This window comes from Trichosurus vulpecula, chromosome 4 (assembly GCF_011100635.1).
Source record: "Trichosurus vulpecula isolate mTriVul1 chromosome 4, mTriVul1.pri, whole genome shotgun sequence".
Lineage (NCBI taxonomy): Eukaryota > Metazoa > Chordata > Mammalia > Diprotodontia > Phalangeridae > Trichosurus > Trichosurus vulpecula.
Genome location: NC_050576.1, coordinates 282,273,274 through 282,294,505, shown reverse-complemented (window position 1 = coordinate 282,294,505; position 21,232 = coordinate 282,273,274). Strand labels below are relative to the sequence as shown.

The 21,232-nt window shown below is 42.4% G+C and overlaps 1 protein-coding gene across 11 annotated transcripts in view; it reads right to left on the bottom strand.

The window, feature by feature from the left end:
• TNS1 (tensin 1) overlaps positions 1-21,232 on the bottom strand; it is a 251,546-nt gene that overhangs the window by 94,203 nt on the left and 136,111 nt on the right. For all 11 annotated transcript variants that reach the window (XM_036754950.1, XM_036754952.1, XM_036754951.1 and 8 more), the window contains 6 exons: positions 15,530-15,642; positions 15,221-15,281; positions 14,116-14,191; positions 12,753-12,882; positions 11,942-12,007; positions 10,205-10,321 (listed from right to left, as the gene is read on the bottom strand). In XM_036754950.1, coding sequence (XP_036610845.1) covers positions 10,205-10,321; positions 11,942-12,007; positions 12,753-12,882; positions 14,116-14,191; positions 15,221-15,281; positions 15,530-15,642 — 563 coding nt within the window. The remainder of the gene's footprint in view (positions 1-10,204; positions 10,322-11,941; positions 12,008-12,752; positions 12,883-14,115; positions 14,192-15,220; positions 15,282-15,529; positions 15,643-21,232) is intronic.

Below are 21,232 nucleotides of genomic sequence, written 5' to 3'. Positions count from 1 at the left end.
AGATTTGAAATTAATTTAGTAACTACTCTGCCCCTTTGGTTTCTCTAGTGATTTAAGCTCTTGGTGAATAAGGTCTTAGAAGTATATATAGTAGTTTTAATTTAGTAAGTAACCTTTCCAGGAGGCTCTCTGAAAGAAATCACCAGACAGACCATAGAATGTCAGAGCTGAAAGGGACTTAGGGTTTATCTAGTCCAAACAGAGGCATACACAGTACATTTCATTAGGATGTACACTCAGAGAATTCTATTTTTTTAAAGCGAACATTGAATAATTATAAAAGCCATGTATTCATCAAAGAAACTAGAACTTAACTAAACTCATTTAAAACTTAACTAAACATTTATTAAACTTTAAAAATACAAAAAATGAGACTTACAATACCAGTTCTGAGGAGACATTGGGGATGACCAGGCACACTCTATGCAAACACCTGAGCGTCAAAACCTACCATTTTAGAGATAAGAAATCTGAGGCCCAAGAAAGTGAAATTATTTGCTCAAGTTAAGAAGAGGGGTGTCAGTTCAGTATTTTATTTCTCTCCAGAAAATTCTTCTATATGCTTAAAATTATAAATTCCTTGGGCCATCATTGTAGACATTCCCCTAACCTATAAGGTCCCTTTCCCCTCTAAATTCTATGGTTCTATGATCCAGGCAAGATATCTCCTCCCTTTGCTCAGACCAATGGGATGAGGAGGAAGGGAGAATATCTCAATAGAGTTGAAGGATCTCAGAGAAGCCGTTTCCCTACTCTCCCAAACTCTGATGGAACTGAAACTGTTTCTAACATGTGATCCAAGCCCTACCTGAGGCCCTTGGAAACAGCTCCCTTCCCTCTAGTCCTGTTTCCAATGGGAATTAGAGGAAAAATTGGTGAGCAGTGGGCAAAAAGGGAATCACAAAAGGTCCAGAGCTCAGACCAGTGAGGTCACTCATTCATTCAACAAATATTTATTAAGCACCTGCTGTGTCCAAAACACTGCACTAGATGCCGGAGCCAATACAGAGTTTAGCTAAGACACAATGCCTGTTCTCATGAAGCTTATGTCTGTTCTGTCTCCCTACTTCCAAAGAGGCTTCAAGATTTTGTTTAGTATGCTTTTGCCTGGCCTTTTCTCAGTTTTCCCTGAGCACTCTTTTCTAAAACCCTGCAGTTCCTCAGCATCCTATTCCTATCCCCTGATCTTCATCCTCTGTCATAATTCATCCTACATCCTTTTAAAACAACTTCGGCATCCAGGGACATGTCAGGAAAAGTGTTGAGGATAATGGTCTTCCTAAGAGCAGGTACCACTTCCAAGAAAGTTCCCCCCCGCCCCGCCCCAGAACCCTTATGTAGAATTTGGAGACGTCTCCATTCTGCAGAGGTCAGGAAATCAGCTCCGCCTCTCCTCCCACCCACTCCACCCCCACCTCCCTCCCCAAATGGGGAGCTAAGATCCGGGCATGAAGCTTCAGAGCTCAAGCCAAACTGCTAATGGAGGTTCTGGAAGCTGAGGAGCCGGGTGTCAGCCAGAGCAGAGCCCTGGCAAGCTGCAGATCAAGAGAGAAAGATCGAGAAGGGAGAAGAATGGGAGACGGAGTGTGAGAGAGGTAAAGGGGGCAGGACAGGACATCAGCTGAGAGGCTCTGTCATTCTTGATGCTGGAACCTTCTCCTTCTGCCCACCTGAGGTATTCAGGCATCATAGCCAAAGTACTAGGAAGTCAGAGGCGCTTCAGACTGGTAAAACCTCCCTGGGCCATTTTGTCTAGGACTCTGTCCCTAAACTGTACCGCACCAAAAGTCAATCCTTGGAGACACGGGTCTCACCTTATCATTAGGGATGAGACTGCACCTCCTCTCATCGTCAGCTAGCCGGATGCTTTAAACTCCTCCTATTCTGAAAGTTCCCAAGTTGTAAATAAATTCTGCATTCATTTCCAGTGAATAGCTGGTCACCACTCCCTGACATTTAAGCATTGTCATTCACGCCTGCCCTCAACCTTCTGTTCTCCCAAAGAAGTCATCAACATTCCCTTCCCCTTCCTTCTGAAGTACTATTCCCTGGACTTACTGAAGTGAAGCAGGTTGCCATGTAAGTTAGGGAGCTCATTGTTCCTGGAAGTATACATGCATAAACTAGGTGACCCTGTAAGGGATATTATATTACATATTCCTGTATGAGGCAGGAGGTTGAACTAGCAGTTAGGTGGCATTATGGATAGAGCAGGAATCAGGAAAACCTGAGTTCAAATCTAGCCTCAGACACTTACTAGCTATGTGACCTTGGACAGGTTAATTAACCTTGTCTGCCTTAGTTTCCTCAATTGTAAAATGAGGATAAAAATAGCACTCACATCCCAGGGTGGTTGTGAGAAGCAAACGAGATGATATTTGTAAAGTCCTTAGCTAAAGCGCCAGGCATATGGTTGAGTCATTTTTCAGACTCTCTGTGACACCATTGTGTCTCAGAGTGGTTTGCCATTTCCTTCTCCAGCTCATTTTACAGACGAGGAAACTGAGGCAAACAGACTTCAATGACTTGCCCAAGGTCACACAGCTAGGAAGTGTCTGAAGCTAGATTTGAACTCACAAAGAGGAGTCTCTTCCTGACTCCAGGCCCAGCACTCTATCCACAGTGCCAACTAGCTGCCCCTCCTCCCCTGAGGTCCCTTCCAATGCTAAGCTGCCATAATTCTAAGATCTATACCAAGACTAATTGACTCATTTGGCACATGATGCAAATTTATCACAGACATGGGTTAGTAACTGTTGTCACTGTCCTCCTCTAAGCAATTGCCTAAGGAGGAAGTAGTAATGTCTTGGGCTCATTTGGGATGATATCATCACTTGCTAGTTCTGAACTATCAGATAAGAATGGCTTTCCCCTTATTTTCCCCTTGTAATCACAAGGCTTACAAGATTGTAAGTCCAATTGGACTTACTAGTCTAAGTCGACTAGGGACTAGATATCGTTTCATCATCACCTTTGGCTGGCATACAATGTGCACATGACATACTTTCCAGTTGGATCTGCATTATTTCAACTTTCTTTGTCACTTTCTTAAGTCTATATAATCAACAAAACAATAAATGAACCCTTTTTGTAGCTTTTGCTGATTTCCAAGGTGTCCATGCTCACACGAAAAAATTAACAATTGGCTCTCAGGACCCAATTCCATCCATTCCGTTCCCTTTCCCCCCTTTCTCAGCCTCAGAGGGCTTCAGGAAAAGCACTAGCTTTAGAGACAGAGCACCAGATTTCTAATATATCTGCTGCTTGCTATCCATGTGACCTTGAACAAATAAATACACTTCATGTTTCTGAGGCATCTTTATCTGTTCTCCATCTTTATCTGGTCTCCAAACGTTTTTATATCCACTACTCTACCAATAAAAAATTTTGAGCTTGTGTATATTTATTTATTTATTAAAAATATACTACTATAATTTTTTGGTGTTTTGTTTTGGAGGGGGGAAGGCAGGGCAATTGGAGTTAAGTGACTTACCCAAGGTCTCACAGCTAATAAGTGTGTATCAAGTGTTTAAGGCCAGATTTGAACTCAAGTCCTCCTAACTCCAAGGCCAGTGCTCTACTCACTGTGCCACCTAGCTGCCCCTATACTACTATAATTATATATATTTTACTATATATCACATAGTATATAAAATATATGCTACTATATCATAAAGTATGACTGTTTAAATAATTATGTACATTATAAAACATGATGTACATAAATATGAAACATTATGCATTATTTTTTTAAAGATTAAGATAAAGATGAAATAAAATGTGATCCTAGAAATAGGGAGCCACTGGCATTTATTGAGCAGCAGAATGCCAGGATGAGACCACAGATTTAGGGAAACCTCTTTGGCAGCTCTGTAGAGTAGTGGGGTGAAGCTCAAATAGAAATAAGGGTCGTTAAACCCTAAATAAGGTTCCTTATGAAAGCATATTTACTTAGAAAACCACATGGTAACATTATCTATATTCTACTGTATTAGTATTTACTTTGTTAAATATTTCCCAATCACATTTTAATCTGGTTCTTGCCACCCTCCTGAGTGTTAAGGGCTGCTGCATGCAGCTGCCATGCTTAGTCTCCTCAGTCCAGATGAGAAGCGATAAAGGTCTGTGAACTAGGGTGCTCTCTGTGCGTAGAGAGATGGGAACAAATGTGAGAGATGTGGACGTGGAACCAATAAGATTCTGGGCACTAGTGGGATATATGAATGTGGATCAGGGGAAAGCGATAAGTCAAAAACGCCATGACCATTGTGAGAACCTGAGTAAGCAGAAGGGAGTAGTGCCCTTGACAGTAATGGAGAAGTATAGAAGATGGGTGAGCTTGCAGAGAAAGAGAATATAGTGCTATCTGCCATCCAGATCACCATCCAGCCATGCCCTCTCTGCCCGTGGGACTCACTATGGATACCACTCAAAATGAAAAGGAGAGAACCAGGGATCTCAGATAACAGATAACAATAACAGACCACTACCACCATGTTCAGGGTCTGCTCTCTGAGGGTACCTATGGCAGCCATGAGATGATCTGAAAATTAGGGGGTGGGGGCAGTTTTCCCAGTATCACCTATATAGCTGCTGTGGGGGGTTAGTTTAGGTTATAATTTTCCTGAAGGGCTGATAAGTGGAGGTGATGGTTGTGTGGGAGAGAAACCCTGCCCCCATCCCTACACCATTGGCTATAGCAGCATGGATGGGATGCATCCTGTCTTCCCACTCACTGATTGGTTGATCACATACATACATGGCCTCTTCTGAGGTGATATCACAGGACCCCTACTTTGGAGACCACTCTCCAAATAAACAATTTCTAACGCAGGGGTTCTTAAGCTAGAATCTGGTCCCATGGATAGATTTCCACAACTCTGTGAACTTAGATGGTGGGGGAAAAAAATCACATCTTTATTTTCACTAATCCCTAATTAAAATATATCATTTTATTCAATTATGAATATACATATGCATGTGTATGTGTGTATACATGTGTGTATATACATACATATACAATATATATACACAGGCATATATGTGTATATGTATGTGTATGTATGAAATTCTGAGAAGGGGTCTATATTATTATTATTAACCTGCCAAAGCATCTATGACAAAATAAAAAAAGTTAAGAAGGTCTGATCTGAGGGTCCTTCCAGCTTTAAATTCTCCAGATCCTATGATCCTGCCTGTAAAATCTTGGACAAGTAAGTCCCTTATCTTCCCCAGGATGAACTTTTTCCATCTGTAAAATGGGAAGAGATATTGGATCAGACCAGGATCCTAAGGTCTCTTCCAACTCTAAATCCTATGAAATGTGGGCAAAGAACATCTCCAGATGAGGGGAATATGGGCCTGTACCACTGAGACCTGAGACAGAGAGAATCCCAGCTGAGATTCAAGAGACCCGGATTCTAATCTCACCTCTGCTACTCGCTGTATAAACTTGGACCAGTTGCCTCTCCAGGCCTGTTTGCTTATCGTTAAAATAAGATGAACTACATGGTTTCTAAGGCCCCTTCCAGCTCCAAAGGTCTCTGCTTTTATAATTCCTTGTGAGGCATTTTAGGAAAGGATTAGCAAATGAACACGAACTTGGAAGATTTCCAATAGAATTCAGAAGTCTTCATTTTGAGAAGGGAAGGTGGGGTTGGAGGAGGAGACCTCATAGCCCCTCCCCTCAGGGGTGAAGGGTCTCAGAGTCATTTCAGAAGCCAGTTTCCAAAGAGGCCTTAAATAGCCTGGAGATGAATATCTGGTTAATGTTCATTTCGAGTGTGTTTGGCTCCCAGCCTTTCTCACTGCCCTACCCACCTCCCTCTTCTCTCAGTGGCAGCCTGAGTCACTGCAGCAAGCTCCAGAGGAACTCACTCCCCCTCCCTTCTCCTCCCTTCTCCATCAGGATTTAAATAGAGGAGGTGGGCTGTTTCTAGAAATGACGCTCATTCTGATCTGGGGCACATGATCCCAATCTAATCTTGACTCACCATCCCACTGACCCTCCTTATGGAAAAATGGGAAAAAAAAATTTCCTGCCTGCCTATGGGGCTGAAGGGATGAAGCAACATGCCTCCCAGTCAGAATAAATTGGTGTTAAAGGACTCGCTAGCTTTCTTCGATTTTTTGCCAGATGAGAGATTTCATTGGTATAGACAACCTAGTCAAACTCAAATAGAAAAGGGGCCATTAAACCATACATAAGGATTCCTGCTCAAGCATATTTACTTAGAAAATCACATCTTAACATTATCTATGTTCTATTGTATTTTTAATTTTTTTAATAAATATTTCCCAATTACATTTTAATACGGTTGGGGCAGCCCTCTCACCACCATGTGTCTACCACCTTTAGAATAGAGAACTCCAGATGAGGACATAGCCTTCTATCAATGGAGATCAGTACCTACCACTTTTTAGAGAGCTGCCTAGGGCACTGAGACCATTAAGTGACTTTCAGGCTACCATAACATCCAAAATTTCTGCTATGACTCTCCTCTGAGCAGAAGCCAGCCTTACATGGGAAAAGTATGTGCCATAGGGAATAGCTGTCAAACCTACTCATGTAACCTTGTTTGCTACTTGCATAACTTCATCTCTCATCTCTCAAGTGAGGGAGGTTGAGCCTTCCAGCTCAGGTCAGTATGGGAAGGCAGAACCTGATCTCGGATCAGCCCTACCTTCTTTTCCTTGATTGCCACAGAGAAGGATCAAAGCAGACACTTCCCCCTTACTTTATGGTCTACCAAAACTAAGTACCTACCACCAGGCTCTAGTTTCATCCAACCTTCCTTTCCTTCTCTCTGAAAGTTAAACGCTCTACCCCTAATCCCTGACCCATCCTGCCCTTCCCCTCCTTCTCTTCCATGTCAACCTTACTCCTATCCCATATAGAAGGAAATTCAGCCATAGGAGAAGAAGAAGAAGAAATTGAGTAATTGAGAAAGATGGAGTTGACACAAGAATATAGGCATCTTCACCTCCTGGGATCCTCAGAGAGTTCAAGAATCAAGGGGATGAGTTTTACCCCAGGATTCTAAACTTGAGGGTGGGGGCAGAAGGGACTGAAGGTGAAACAGTGGTCTCTGATAATTTCCCCCAGCCAGGCAGAGAGGCAGTGAGGTGTGGTGAACAGAATGCTAAACCTGGAACCAGGAAGACCTGAATTTGAATGCTGTCTCTGATGCCTACTAGTTTCATGATTCTGGGCAAAACACTTAATTTTTTTTCTAAGTCTCAGTTTCTTTATCTTAAAAAAAAATGGTGCTGGACTCATTGGTCTCTAAGATTTTTTTTCCAGCTCTAAATCTATGATCCTATGAGTAATGGGGATTGGAACAGTGGTCACTACTTTTGACCATTACTCCCCCACCCCCCACCACCTGTCCCAGGGAGTAACCTCGGGCCTCTTATTTTTCCTACCCCTGCCAGGAATTCAGAGCCTTTCAAAACCAGGTCAGTTTTCCATGCCCTAAATGGAGGGTAGACAGTACAGCAAAGAGGAGGGTATATGTCTCCTCTGATGGAGTTGCAGAGTTTTACAAGCCTCCATCCACCATCCAGGCCAGCCCCACCCTGTGCCTAACCAGGAAAGAGGAGAGATGAGATACCCTCCCCACCCTACTCTCCAATTAGTTGCCTGACTCCTCTGTCCCCTCTTCCAGGCGCCTTGGGCATGGAGCCAGGTTCTATATCCCTACACAGGAGACTCTCTGTCCCTTTCTGGACATGATGACCTTTACAGTAGCCAAAGGGCTCCATCTGTTCCCTTCTCCCTTCCCTCTTCCCCAACCCCAGATGTTAGGAGCAAGAGGGGGGAGCCAGTGTGTGTGAAGCGGGTCAGAGGATTCTAGCTGAACTCCCTCCCATCTTTTCTCCACTGTCTTGGTCTCTTGGTTTTCCTCTTAGACCTCTCAACACCTCTTTCTCATCTTCACAGCTATCTCTCTTCCCTCCTTCCTCATGGCCCACCTGAACTTTCTGCTTATTCCCTGATTTTTTCTGCTCCTCATTCCAGTCTTCTCTATCATTATTTTCCTAACCCTACCCTCAATCCTCATCCCTCTTCTCTCCCTGGTTTCAGGGAATCCAAGTAAAGATACGTCCCGAGAGCCAGGGGCAAAGCTGCTATCAGCTGTATCTATCTAAAGAGTCCCTGAAAATAAGCAGAGACCCTGAGAAGCAGTCCCCATTCAGAAGAAAAAAAAATAGGTATGGAACCAGTAGAAAGAATCTGAGGGTCAGAGTGGGCTCTGGTTCCCCATGCTCATCTGCTCTGAGTAGGTGTGTTTCCTTGCAACAAGCCTAGCTCTGACTGATGGAAAATTCCGTCCATTGTAAAAACAAATCCAATCATTCTCCCAGGAAGAGGGCCCTTCAAACACTTGAAAATAACAATCATGACCCTCCCAAGCCAGCTCTTTTCCAGTCTAAATATCCCCAGTTTCTTTTAATCTTAAAGTTTATCAATACTTTTCTTAAAATGTGAAACCCAGCTGTGGTTTGGTCAGGGCCAAAGAGAGCGGAACTGCTGCATTCCTGGATACTATGCCTACGAACACATTACCTTTTTTGATTGAGTCACATTGGGCTAGACTGCTCACACCCCCAAATTGTTTTCAGACAAATTACTATCTAGTCTTGATGCCCCCATCTTTTACTTAGTCAGGGTTTTTTTTAATCCAAGCATGAGACTTTATACTTATCCATATTAAATTTCATCTCATCAGATTTGTCCCAATGTTCAAGTCTGTGAAGATCTTTTGGGATCCTGATTCTATCATCCTATATGTTCATTGTCTCTCCTAGCCTTGGGTCATCAGCAAATTTGATAATCATTTAAGTCACTGATAAAAAATGTCTCAGATATCCCAGGGCTAAGAACAGATGTCTGGGAACCTCACCGCCTAACTACTCTTCAAGCTGACATTGAGTCATCAGTGACTCATTGGGTCAGGCCATTCAAGCAGGTGAATCTGCTAACTGTACTATGGTCTAGCCCGCATTTCCCTCCATCTCTTTCACACAAGTGCATGAGAATCTTTGTCAATGCTTTTTATTTTTTCCAAAAAAATTTAAATAAACTAACTTCATCTCATTCTTCTGATTTGCTGTGCTAGTGACTGTCAAAAAAGAAAATCATGTTAGCCTAGCAGGCTCTATTCCGGAGGAAACTATGCTCTGACTGCTGCTTCCTTTTCCAGATATCCAATAGCCATCGCTTTAATAATAATGGAATTTTATCAGGAATTAAAATCAAATGCATTGGCCTATAAATTTTCAGATTCGTCTTTTTTCCCTTTTCTAAAAAAAAAAACTGAGACAATATCTGCCTTTCTCCAATTCTGTAGAACCAGTTCTATTCTCCATGGTTTTTCAAAGATCACATTGACAGTAGCCCAGCAATCACACTGTCACTTTTTTCCATATATAGTTCATTTGTTCTAGTGACTTGAAACCAAGGGTGGCCATAACTTATATTTACATTATATTACATTATATTATATTATATTTATGCTGAGTTTCAATTCTCCATTAGTTACTTCTTTTTTTACTTTCCAATCCCAAAGATTTATTCTCCTTGACAAACAAGACCAAAATACAAAAGTAATAGAGCCAAGAAGCTATGTCCTCCAATTTCAAATCTAGCACTTAATAATAACAATAGCTAACATTTATATAGTGTGTTAATGTTGGCAAAGAGTTTTACATTATATTATTTTGCTTGATCCTCCCAAAAACTTTGCAAGGTAGCAGTCATAATTAGTCCTATTTTACAGATGAGTAAACTGAGGCTTCTAGTGGTTCAATGACTTGCCTAAGATCATATTGGTAAGTGTCTAAATAGAATTTGAACTGAGAGCATCCTAATTCTAAATGTAGCCTCATATCCAGCTAGCTACCTAGGCTTCTATTGTTTCATGGACCATGATAGTGAGGAAAGAGGGGACCAGTATCAGATACAGGTACTAAATGCATATTTTGAGGCTCACCAAATACTGTAGAGGGGGCACAAACTTTTCTACGTAGATTTGCAAATCTGGTGCTCAAAATCCATAAATAATTATATAATCTAGATAACCTGTGTTGTCTAAATAACCCCAGTATTATTTTCCTCCAGCTTAGATTATGTCACAAACCTCCCACTTCAAAAGACTTGACCCTTGGAAAGGAGGCAGAGAAGCTGCCCCAGTGCACCTACCTTCCATGCTGTCTTCTCGGTGCATGTTGAAATTGTCATAGGAATCCCAGCGGATGAGAGGGTCAGAGGTGTTATAGTCCACGGATACACTTGGCCCATTCTCCAGATGTTCCATTCCTGGGTGATTGGAGGAAAGGGACATAAAAAGAGATTAACATTTGGAATAAAAGAGGAAATCACAGTATTCCCCTAAGGAAGGTCTCTAGGCAATTTCACATTATTTTGAGGCCACAAAGAAGGAAAATAAGGCACAAAATGGGTCAGGGGTCCATCCTAGGGTCAATGGCCAAACTGATCATGAAACTCTGGAGTCTAGGCCCTTAATGCTATTGATGAGGCTCACACCCAGGTCCCATGATGGAGCCCTGGAAGATAGAGCCCTGAGAAGCTTGGAGACCTCACTGTGGGTAATCCTCTAGCCTTCTGAGTTATTCCAACTCCTCTTCTAAAACAATCATGAAAATACCAGAAGATTATAATGGTCTCCCACTGGAATTAGGGGAAAGGGGTTTAGGAAGATTCATGCTATAACTGACTGGGGTCAAAGACTGTGAGAGAAAAATGATGAGCTTTGTATGCAGAAAGTTCTCAAGAAATGCTAAATTAAACTGACCTATGGACTAGAGGCCAGCCTGGAGCAGAGGTTTTCAGTGTGGGGAAACCTATATACCCCTTCTAAGAATGTTTTAAAGCACTAAAATAAAATGCATAGGATTATAAAAGGAAACCAATTATACTAAAATACAGTAATCAAATTCTAAAAATAACAACTTTGTGGACTCCACATTAAGAACCCCTAATAGAATCAGAGAAGTGTGAATGCTCTTGGGTTCTCTAAAGGTCATCCCACTCATCTCCTCCCTCATTAGGATGCTCTCTCTCTGAGCCAGACCAACAGGAGGCCCTCCCAGTCTACAAAGTAAGACAACTGAATCTCAATCAGTCATGCCTACTAGAGCTCCATCACCTTTGATGTCCTTCAAGTTATCCTAAATCCTTCCTTCAGCCTACAATCATCTCCTCATTTTCTTTCCTGAGCTGAAAATATCAGGTCTTCATCCTCTGCCAAGCAAGACTATTAAAGGCTGTTGTTTAATCAGGCTTCTCATCTTTAAGTTGAACTATTCAAGTTCCTTTATTCTCTTCTCATAAACCTTGTTCATCTGTCCTTCCACCATCTTCATGCCTTTCCTCTGGCCTCTATCTACAGCCTTCTTTATCTGTGGAGCCTAGAGATGGACACAGGACTCTGACCAAGGCTGATTACGATAGGAAAATAACCTAATGGTTCCTATACTATCTGACTACTCCAATGCCATACTCATGGAACAGGGGAAAGTGGCCTGGAGGAGGAGTAAGGAATCTTGGGTTGATGTCTTAACTCTGCCACTAATCACATCTCTGGGCCTCAGTTTCTTCATGTGTCAGTCAATAAACATTTAAGTACCTACTGTGTGCCCAACTCCTTGAGACAAGGGAGTTGAACTAGATGATCTCTAAGACTCTTTCCAGATTTAACTATCTATGAAATCTATCTTACCTCCTTTTGTATTATTTTTCCCCCACAGTTCAGTCATTGATTCTCATTCAATATAGCTAGAATCCACTCTGATGCCCAAATATTTATCTGTTGTTCTAATTTTTTTAGCATAGATATCTTGCATTGGGTCGTGGGGCAGGATTACGGAGCAGGTTAGCAGAGGCATAGGTATGGTGGAAAATAAAAGGAGATTATACCTTGAATTTTCTCAGGGCCATAGGAAAATACAAACTCTACTTTGCCATACTCTGGAAACCGATCATCTGGAAAAGAAGAGAAAGAAAGGAAGCCTTCCATCAGCTCCCAGAAAATGTTCTGAGAATTCTTAGCCCCTGACTTCAGCACAGACATATCTTGCTCAGCACACAAAGGCATCTTGCACACATGTGGTTCAGAACAAAATGATGGGGATTATCCAGGGGCGTGCTGGTAAATATTTAGCAACTGACTCCAGAAAAAAAGAATGAGCCCACCACATACTTTTAAGTTTAATCTGTGTTATTCATATTTTCTCCATCACCTTCTTAAGACTTGACAATCAACACACTAAATCAAGTCCTGATTTATTAGCATTTGCTGCTTTCTGAGGTGTACATGGTCACACTGAAATTTTAACAATAGGTTCTTGAATTTTACTCCAGCACATCTGGGATCACTCCCCTTCCTTCTCCACCATCCTCCCCAGCTCTCCTCCCTGCTCTCCCTGGCACCGCCCCATTCAGCTAAGGATTTCATTCCAGGTACTAAAGGGATAGGCATGGGGAGGATGGAAGAAGGGGGAGGCAGGGGATTGAAATAGTGAATGGGGATCCAATGTCTTCAGCCAGAAAGTGAGAAGTCCCAAAGGGGGAGAGAAAAGGAGGGTAATGGTGAAAAGACACAATAGGAGAGGAGGAATGGGGCAAATTGGGAAAGCGCAGCAAGAGATCCACTTGATAGAAAAGGAATGAGCCTCATCTCAAACTGGCTTCCCTTCCCTCTCCCATGCCCCACTCCCAAGAGCCCCACCTTTGAAAGCATCATCGAGGTCCTCCTTCCCAAAGACGACCCCCAGGTCGTGGATGGCACAGGTGTGGAACTGAACTCGGAATATGACATCCCGGGCTGGGCTTCGGAACTTTTTGTGGTAACATTTCAGCTGGGCCAAAGACATGGAGGGGACACTAGTCAGACTCACTGAAACATCAAGACCACCTTGGGGGAAGGGGAATCAGACAGAACCCCAGGCTAATGCCCACGGTTTCCAGAACTCATCTCCAGTGTCAGGAAGCAAAATGTTGCCATCACCAGACAAAAAATCTCTTAGAGATTATTTTGTCAGCCAACAAAGTAAAAGAAAAAAGTCCCATCCTAGGAGGCTTCAGCACAGCTGAGGGTGGGTTTAAATTGTAGCACAATGGAAATTAATTCTTTAATTATTATAGAAACTACACCATGATACAGTAGAAAAATTTCTGGATTTGGAGCTGGAGGCCTCAGTTTCCTAGGCTGCAAAATTAGAGAATTGGACTAAGTGCCTTCTAAGGTCCTTTTTACATCTTAATCTATGATCCCATGACCTTCTGGGGAAAATGCTAAGTGAAAGGGTGGCAAGGAGGGATGTCGTCCCTTCCGATCAGAGGACGTAACGCTAGAAGCTATATTCTCTCCAGACAAGAAACAAATATGCTAATTTTACATTTATATAATATCCAACCTTTCCCAAAGCACTTTCACACACATCTCATTTGAGCTTTACAACAATCCAGTAAAATAAGTGGGACGGTTGTAATCCCCATTATACAAAGGCTAAGACAGGTTAAATGACTTGCCCAGGATAATCCATACAATCCCAACAATCATTTTTTTTCTTTTTCAGTGGTACCTGTCATTTCCTGCTCTAAGGGGTTTCCAATAAGAAATTACTTCTAATTAATGCAAAAAGTTGGAGACTAAGTGCCTGGACACCAAGAGGCTAGGTGACTTGTTCAGGACTACAAAGACCGGATATGTCAGAGGTAGGACTTGAACCCAGGTCTTTATAGCTGCCAAAGCCAACTCTCCAGCCACCAGGCCATGCTGCCTCTCAATAGGCATCTATTTCTAGTAAGGAGTGTAGTCTCAACTATTGCCTGGATCTCTTGATTCCTCATTCAGGCTTCTTTCTACTTTACTGCCCTGCCTCTGGGTCAGGAGAAAGGGACCGCACCTACAGGGAAAAGATGGGAAGTGTGACATCAGCAGGGCCCTGCCCACCTATGGAGTCTGTGTTTCTCATTGGTTGGTGCTGTGCTCCATCTCCTCTGAGGAGGGAGGAGTAGGAGTAACCACAGCAGCAGCAACAGGACAGGAAGGACAGAGGGATTATCACCAAAAAGGAAACGGTCCTTACCAAGATGTCTCCCTTCAGAAGCAATCCAGGCTCAATGGTGATACAGATGCTGGTCTGGCTGTCTCCTTGGACATTGCTGTGGAGGGAGATGGAGAGAGAGATGAAGAGAGAGATGGCAAGAAACATGGGGAGAGACAAAGATGGAGAGAGAGAAAAAGAGGAAGATGGAGAGAGATGGAAAGAGATGGAGAGAGGGATGGAAAGAGAGAGATGGAGAGAATGATGGAGAGGGAGAGAGAGAGAGATGGACAGAGAGACAGATAGAGAAATGGAGAGAGATGGATAGAGAGAGATGGAGATGGAGAGAAAGAAAGAGAAATGGAGAGAGGGATGGAAAGAGAGAGGTAGAGAGAGAGATGGAAAGAAACATGGGGAGAGACAGAGATGGAGAGAGAAAAAAAGAAGATGGAGAGAGATGGAAAGAGGTGGAGAGAGATAGAGAGGTAGAGAGAGATGTAGAGAGAGATAAAGAGAGAGATGGAGAGACAGAGATGGAGAGAGAAAAGAGGAAGATGGAGAGAGATGGAAAGAGGTGGAGAGATGGAAAGAGAGAGATGGAGAGAAAGAAAGAGAAATGGAGAGAGGGGTGAAAAGAGAGAGGTGGAGAAAGAGATGAAGAGAGACAGAAAGAATGATGGAGAGAGATGGAGGGACAGAAAAACAGACATGGAGAGAGATATGGAGAGAGAGAAAAGGAGATGAAAAGAAAAATGGAGAGAGATGGAAAGAGAGAGAGAGAGAGAGAGAGAGAGAGATGGACAGAGAGACAGAGAAATGGAAAGAGAGAGAAGGATAGAGAGAAAGAGATAGAGTGGGGGTGGAGGGAGGGAGAGAGAAATTTAGGACAAAAACAGAGACTTTTCACCTTCTTTTCCCAAAACACAATTTCTCAGAAGTTCACACAGAATTTAATCTACAATACTGATGTTCCCTTAACCAGATGAGTGAAAAAGAAGAATACAGATCCATGTGTAAAGTACACTGTCCTTTTTAGGTGTTTGTAATGTATAGCACTTTAGTGATGAAAAGGTATAGCTTCTTGTCCCTTCCTAGTAGTGGCAGGAGAAGCCTAAGATACTCATCTCCATGGGGAAGAGATACATACTAGATTCCAGAAGTGTAGACAGGTTGCATGGCCTGGTAAATCCTGAGGAAGGGTCGACAGCCTGAAAGAAGCAATAAAAAAAATAGGTAAGGATGTTTAATAGATAGAAGGAACAGAGAAGTTATGGGGAACAAAACAACAAAAAGGAAATAGAAGAAGAGAAAAGGTTTAAGTAGGAAAGAAGGAAGAATGAGGAGGGAAGGAAAGAGACTGAAAAAAGGAAGGAGAGAAGGTAGGAAAGAGGAAGCAGGGGTAAGTGAGGCAATGGGAAAAGTGGAGAGACTGAAACCTAAACTATCAGCCACTGACCTCCTTTGGATTCAAAGTTGGGGATGCCGTGCATGATGACATGGTGCAGGAACAAAGGCTTGTTGTTCATTTTGATGGAACCAGAGAGCAGCCCACTGAAGTAATGGACGTACCTGCAAAGGAAAAACATCAGCCCTTCAGCATGGTCCTTCCTAGAAGAATTACTCAGGCGACAGCTCAACCTATGCCCCCTCACTCCTCAAACATGCTAGAAATAAGCCAAGAGGGATTTTGCTATGATTATGGATTATAGGATTAGTCACTACAGGTGATGTTAAAGAAATTGAGGCCACCATAGCTAAGTATTCTTGTACCTGAGGGGCATGGGAGTGGCAGTACAAAGGACAGTATGACAAAGGACAGTATCACCCAGAGAGTCCAGACCTCGCCTTCTCTGGGACTAAAGGCAGGAAAACCTCACAGGAGGGGAATATGATGGCAAAGGGGCACAGCTGCACAGAGGCAATCAGACTTTATGGTGGTGTAATCCATCAGAAGACAGAGAGGCTCAGCGCAGAGATAGTAGTGGTTGCCCTAAAGAAGAAGTACAGCCCTCATCCTCCACCCTACCCCCTAGGATATCAGTGACCTGAGGCAAAGCCCCAGTTACCCAAGCCTAGTTATGTCTCCGGGTAAGAAGATGATTCTACTTGAAGAGCAAAAGATGAAGGGGTGAAGTGTTTGATGGAAAGCTTTAAATCTCTGATGGCTGATAATGCTCCATTCCATATGTGCATGCGAGTGCGCGCGCGCGCGCGTGCGCGCACACACACACACACACACACATCACACACATACACACACACATACACACTGCAACATAAGAAAATGGGGCTTGGGATGAGTCACTGAATAGAACTTTCTGACTTTCAGGGTTACAGCAGGGGTTAGCACAGGAGGATGTGGCTTCTCTTTCCCTAGAGATCTTTAAGAACTGGGAGACCTTTGACTATCTGGCCTAAAAGAAGAATTCCACAGTCCAGAGATAGGGATAGCATCAAGAAGGCCAGAGGGTCACAAGGCCAGTCATTAACCCATCCTCAAACACTATACTCACAGAGACCTCTAGTGCCCCCTGGTGGTCTATTCTGAAATACTTTTTCTGTGTTACCATTTACTATTCGGTTCAAATTAACCAGTTTACAGAAAGCCTTCTATATACTAGCCTGGGGTACAAGGATAAGGAATGACACAATCTGTCCCTCAAAAATTTGCACTCCCAAATGCACCCTATAATGCACATTGGAAACTGATTTAAGCTTATGGGAGAGGTCTTTCAGGAAGGGAGGAAGGGATCACTTAGAGCTGGAGCTAAGCATCACAGAGAAGCCTGTCAGTCCCAGATCTTCTGTCTACTAGCCGTGTAACCTTGGGGAAAACACTTGAGCTTCATGTGCCTTACTTTCCTCATCTGTAAAAAGAAAGTGTTAAACTGAATGATTTTCAAGGTCCCTCAAACTCTAGAAGCTAGAGTTAGGCTGGGAATCAGGAAGACTCATCCTCCTGAATTCAAAACCAGCCTCAGATACTCACTAGCTGTGTGACCCTGCGCAAGTCACTTAACCCTGTTTGCCTCAGTTTCCTCATCCGTAAAATGAGCCGGAGAGGGAAATAGCAAAACACTTCACGATCTTTCCCAAGAAAACCCCAAATGGAGTCATGGAGAGCAGGACATGGCTGAACAACAATTGAACCATAGTTCTACATCTAGAACCTATGATCCTAAATAGGGTAGAGAGAAACCATCTCAAACGTCGAGGATAGAGTAGCTTGTACAAAAGCATGGAAACAGAAAAGGGCAGGAAGAGATCAGGGAACAGCAAGTATTCCAGCTGGGCTGGAACATAAGAACGAGCAAGACAGTGGTGCAACATAAGGCCAGAAAGGTAGGCTAGGGGGCACACTGTGAAGGATCTTGAATGTATTCTGGAGAAAGGTTACAATTTCATAAAAACTTTTAAAAATTTGTTTTTATAGAGGTCACAACTACAACCAGCATGGTGTAACTGAAAAAGAACTAACTCTGGAGCCAGAGAAACTAGGTTCATATCCTGCCCCAGACACTTAGTGTCTATATTGGTAAAAATGTCTGTATTAAAAAAGGCAGGCCTCTGCTGTTATGGAAAGTGTTTTGCAGTTTCCCAAAGCAATTCAGATCTCTTTCCTCTCCTTTTCAACTCTGGGCCAAGCTCACTGTCCATCTGTTTTGTCTTTCCCCAATATATATAATGTTGAAAGCCCTATGGGTTGTCCATTCAGATGCATAAGAAAATATGGGCAGTAGACATTCTTCATCCAGTTGGCCTTTCCTATGTGGATTGACAGGCCAAGCTCCTTTGACTGATAACAGATCTTTTCTAGGAGGTTCTGCAAAGTCTTGAGGCTTGACGTAACACAATGTCATCTTCAAATGTGAGCATCTAGAGGATCTCATCATCTATGTGGAATCCTTGATTGACCTGCTTTGCCCCGAATCTCCTCCATCACAGCAATATATATCTTTGCTGAGCATACATCCTCTGTTTTGTCTTACCTAATTCTCATCAGAGTTACTGAACAGAGTTATTTCTGTTGTAGCATCTTCCAAGGAATCCGGAATGGTCTTGAAGTAAAGATGAGGGACATCTTGACGTAAAAGAGACTATGAGGCACCATTTTGTGCTGAGTTTAATCCCTTTTTCATAACCAAAAAAACATTAAGCACAATGAGATCTTCTGCTCTCTACATCTTTTAATCAAGTATGAGATAGTAAGGATAGGGTCTATTTTGGGATAGCTCTTGCCTATTACCTTCATAAAAGATACCCTTGCTTCACATATAGTTGACCTTCATAAAGACTTTGTATAGATAGAAGGGTAGGCATATAGGTGAGTAGTTAAACTTATTAACAAGGCTGAGATTTTTTTCACATCTTTAATATCTTCTCCTTCTTAAAATCCCTTGTATATCAGTCCATCAAAGCCCTCACAATTGTATCACCTCCAGGATAGATCTCCTCTATATGTACTTAATCCGATCCAGATGTTTCTCCCATATTTGTTGCTTTAGGGTGATTTCTACCTCCTCTGTAAGCACTTCAAAGAATGTGATGTTAGGGTCCAAGTATGGTGGTCCCACTATCTTTGATGGAATAAACAGTTTGTTGAAATGGTTTTTGTAAGTCTTTCCCATTTTCCTTCTGTTTGTAGTCCTTTTTAATTTCATCTTTGAATGCTCTTGGGATGACTTTGCTTAGCTACACATCTTGCCAAGTTTTCTTCAAACTAGGCTTACCCTCTGCTGTGTCTCTCTGTTTTATAAAATGATACTGTTCATAAGTATACATCATCCTTCTTCAGAAGACTTCTACCGACAAGTTTATATTTTAGCCCAATGTTGCCTTTGGCAGACATCTCTCTCCATTGGCAAGTAAGTTAAATGTTTGATGACTAAGGTGTTTACTGGGCTCTTTTGGTCTCTTTGTTGTAGCAATTAATTTAACTTCTGGATAAAGTTATCAGTGTCAATGTTAGTTTCAATGTCATTGTTATATCTGACGTCCTTTCCCATTTTTTATTTTTAATAGTTTGTTCAAACAATTGAGGGTTAAACTTTCTAAATTATATGACACATCTTTTTCTCATTATTACTCTTTCTTCTTGTTTATTATAAATTCTAATCTTAGCTCTGAAGACCTATTGGTCTGACTGTGAACAGACAGCCAACTCTGGGATAACTCCCACATCAATAATAAGTTTTCCCTGTCCATTAAAATGGAATCAAGTTCATATCTTGTGATGTTATTTGCTGCTTACCATGACCAGTGTCTTCCAATCCTTTTTTTTAAAAAGCATTGACGAGAGAAAGGTATGAGGTTTCTGATCAACCCAAAGTCTTTGGCCTCTGCCATGTCTTTCTCCAGAACCATACTTTCCCATATATTTCTCCCCATTTTCACATTTTCCCACCTTTGCACTGAAGGCACCAAGTATCAGAGTGCATGCTGATTTGATTTGAAGGGTCTTATCCAATTCTTCATAGAATTTCTCTACCAGAGGGCCAATGGCACATAAACTTCCCCACTAGGCCTTCTGTTCTCCAAACTAAATATTCCTAGTGCCTTTGATGTAATTTAAAATCTTTCTTCAATATCTTTTTGAGTGATTGGGAAGATCAGCATCACCTCCAACCTCTGCCTAGGCGGAAGAGGGAAACTGAGGCTAAAACATCAATGACTTCCCATAGGGACATATAAGCAAGTCCATACAGAGTTAGGAGGAATGGGGGAAGAAGGCAAGAAGAGAAGTCTAAAAGCCACACACCCCAGTGTATCATTCTAGGACAATATTTCTGTAATGCTCTGCCTATTACCAATCATCCTCTTCCCATTTTTTTTCTAGCAGTCAGAGATCCTTTAGGTGAACACGATGTGGCTGCAGTGCTTTACCCTCATTGGGTAATTAATAAATATTTATTGAATGAATAAATGGGAAGTCTACCAAGTGAGTGGCATCAGAATTTGTGACCTAGAGCATTGTTCTTCTTATGTTCACAGGCTACTTGACTGGACTGGTTCAGGGACTCAGACACACAGAGAAGGGGCACCTGGTCCATTAACTGGGTGTGGCTGCCTTTGGCTACTGAGCCAGGGTAATCTGATGGGCACCAGCCTGCCCTTTTCAGGCTCTTTTCTCTGCCTTTCGCCCACTCAGCTGACAGGAAACCCAGAGTGGCTGGATCCCTATCAGGACCCCAGATCATGCCAACAGGATGTGTGTGTGTGTGTGTGTGTACAAGGGGACAATGAGCCCTGGGGGGACAGACAGGGTTGCTGTGGGCAAAGGCCCTCCTTGGGCAACACTTCTCTCCTCATCCACAGTAGAACCGCTGAACCAGAGACCTTGTAGAGTTAGAAAGAAGGCAGGAAAGTAAAATATAGAATAAGTAGAGAAAGGTACATTTTTATCTTCAGCCATAAGTACACACATAAGCGGATACAGACACACATAAAGGTGTGTGTGAATAAGAATACACTTAGCACACAAATAACAAACGCTTATATTTATACTGTGTTTCCCAGTTCCAAAGCACTTGATAGATATTATTTCATCAAGTCTTCACAACAACCTTGTGACATAAGTAATGTAAGGACCTCATTTTACAGATGAGGAAATGGAGGGTCAGAGAATTACAGATAGTAGTTATACAGTGCTTTAAGGTTTTTGAAATACTTTACAAAGTATTGATCCTTAGGAGGTGGTACTATTATTAGCTTTATTTTACAATTGAGGAAACTGAGGCAAACAGCAATTAAGCGACTTGCCCAGGGTCACCTAGCTAAAGAGTATCTGAGGTCAGGTTTGAACTTAGGTCTCCTTCATTCCAGGCCCAATGCTCTATCCACTGCACCACCTAGATAACTAAAAAAAAAATTAAGACTTGCCCAAAGAAAATCACACTGCTAGCAACTGGATCAAGCCAGACTCAGAATGCTCCTCACACTCCACCACCAAGTATAGGCTACGTGTGATCTCTACAGAGGAATCCCCTGGATGTGCGATTGTGATGCTTCAGTGGGATCTGATTTTTACCCACGATGCCTCCAAACCACATCATAACCCAACATCCTGCTTATTGCTGTGTCCCTCCGATTCAAGAGGGACACCACTAACAGTGAGGACTGCAACTAGGTCCGTAAGGATAAACAAGAAAAGACCAGAGCA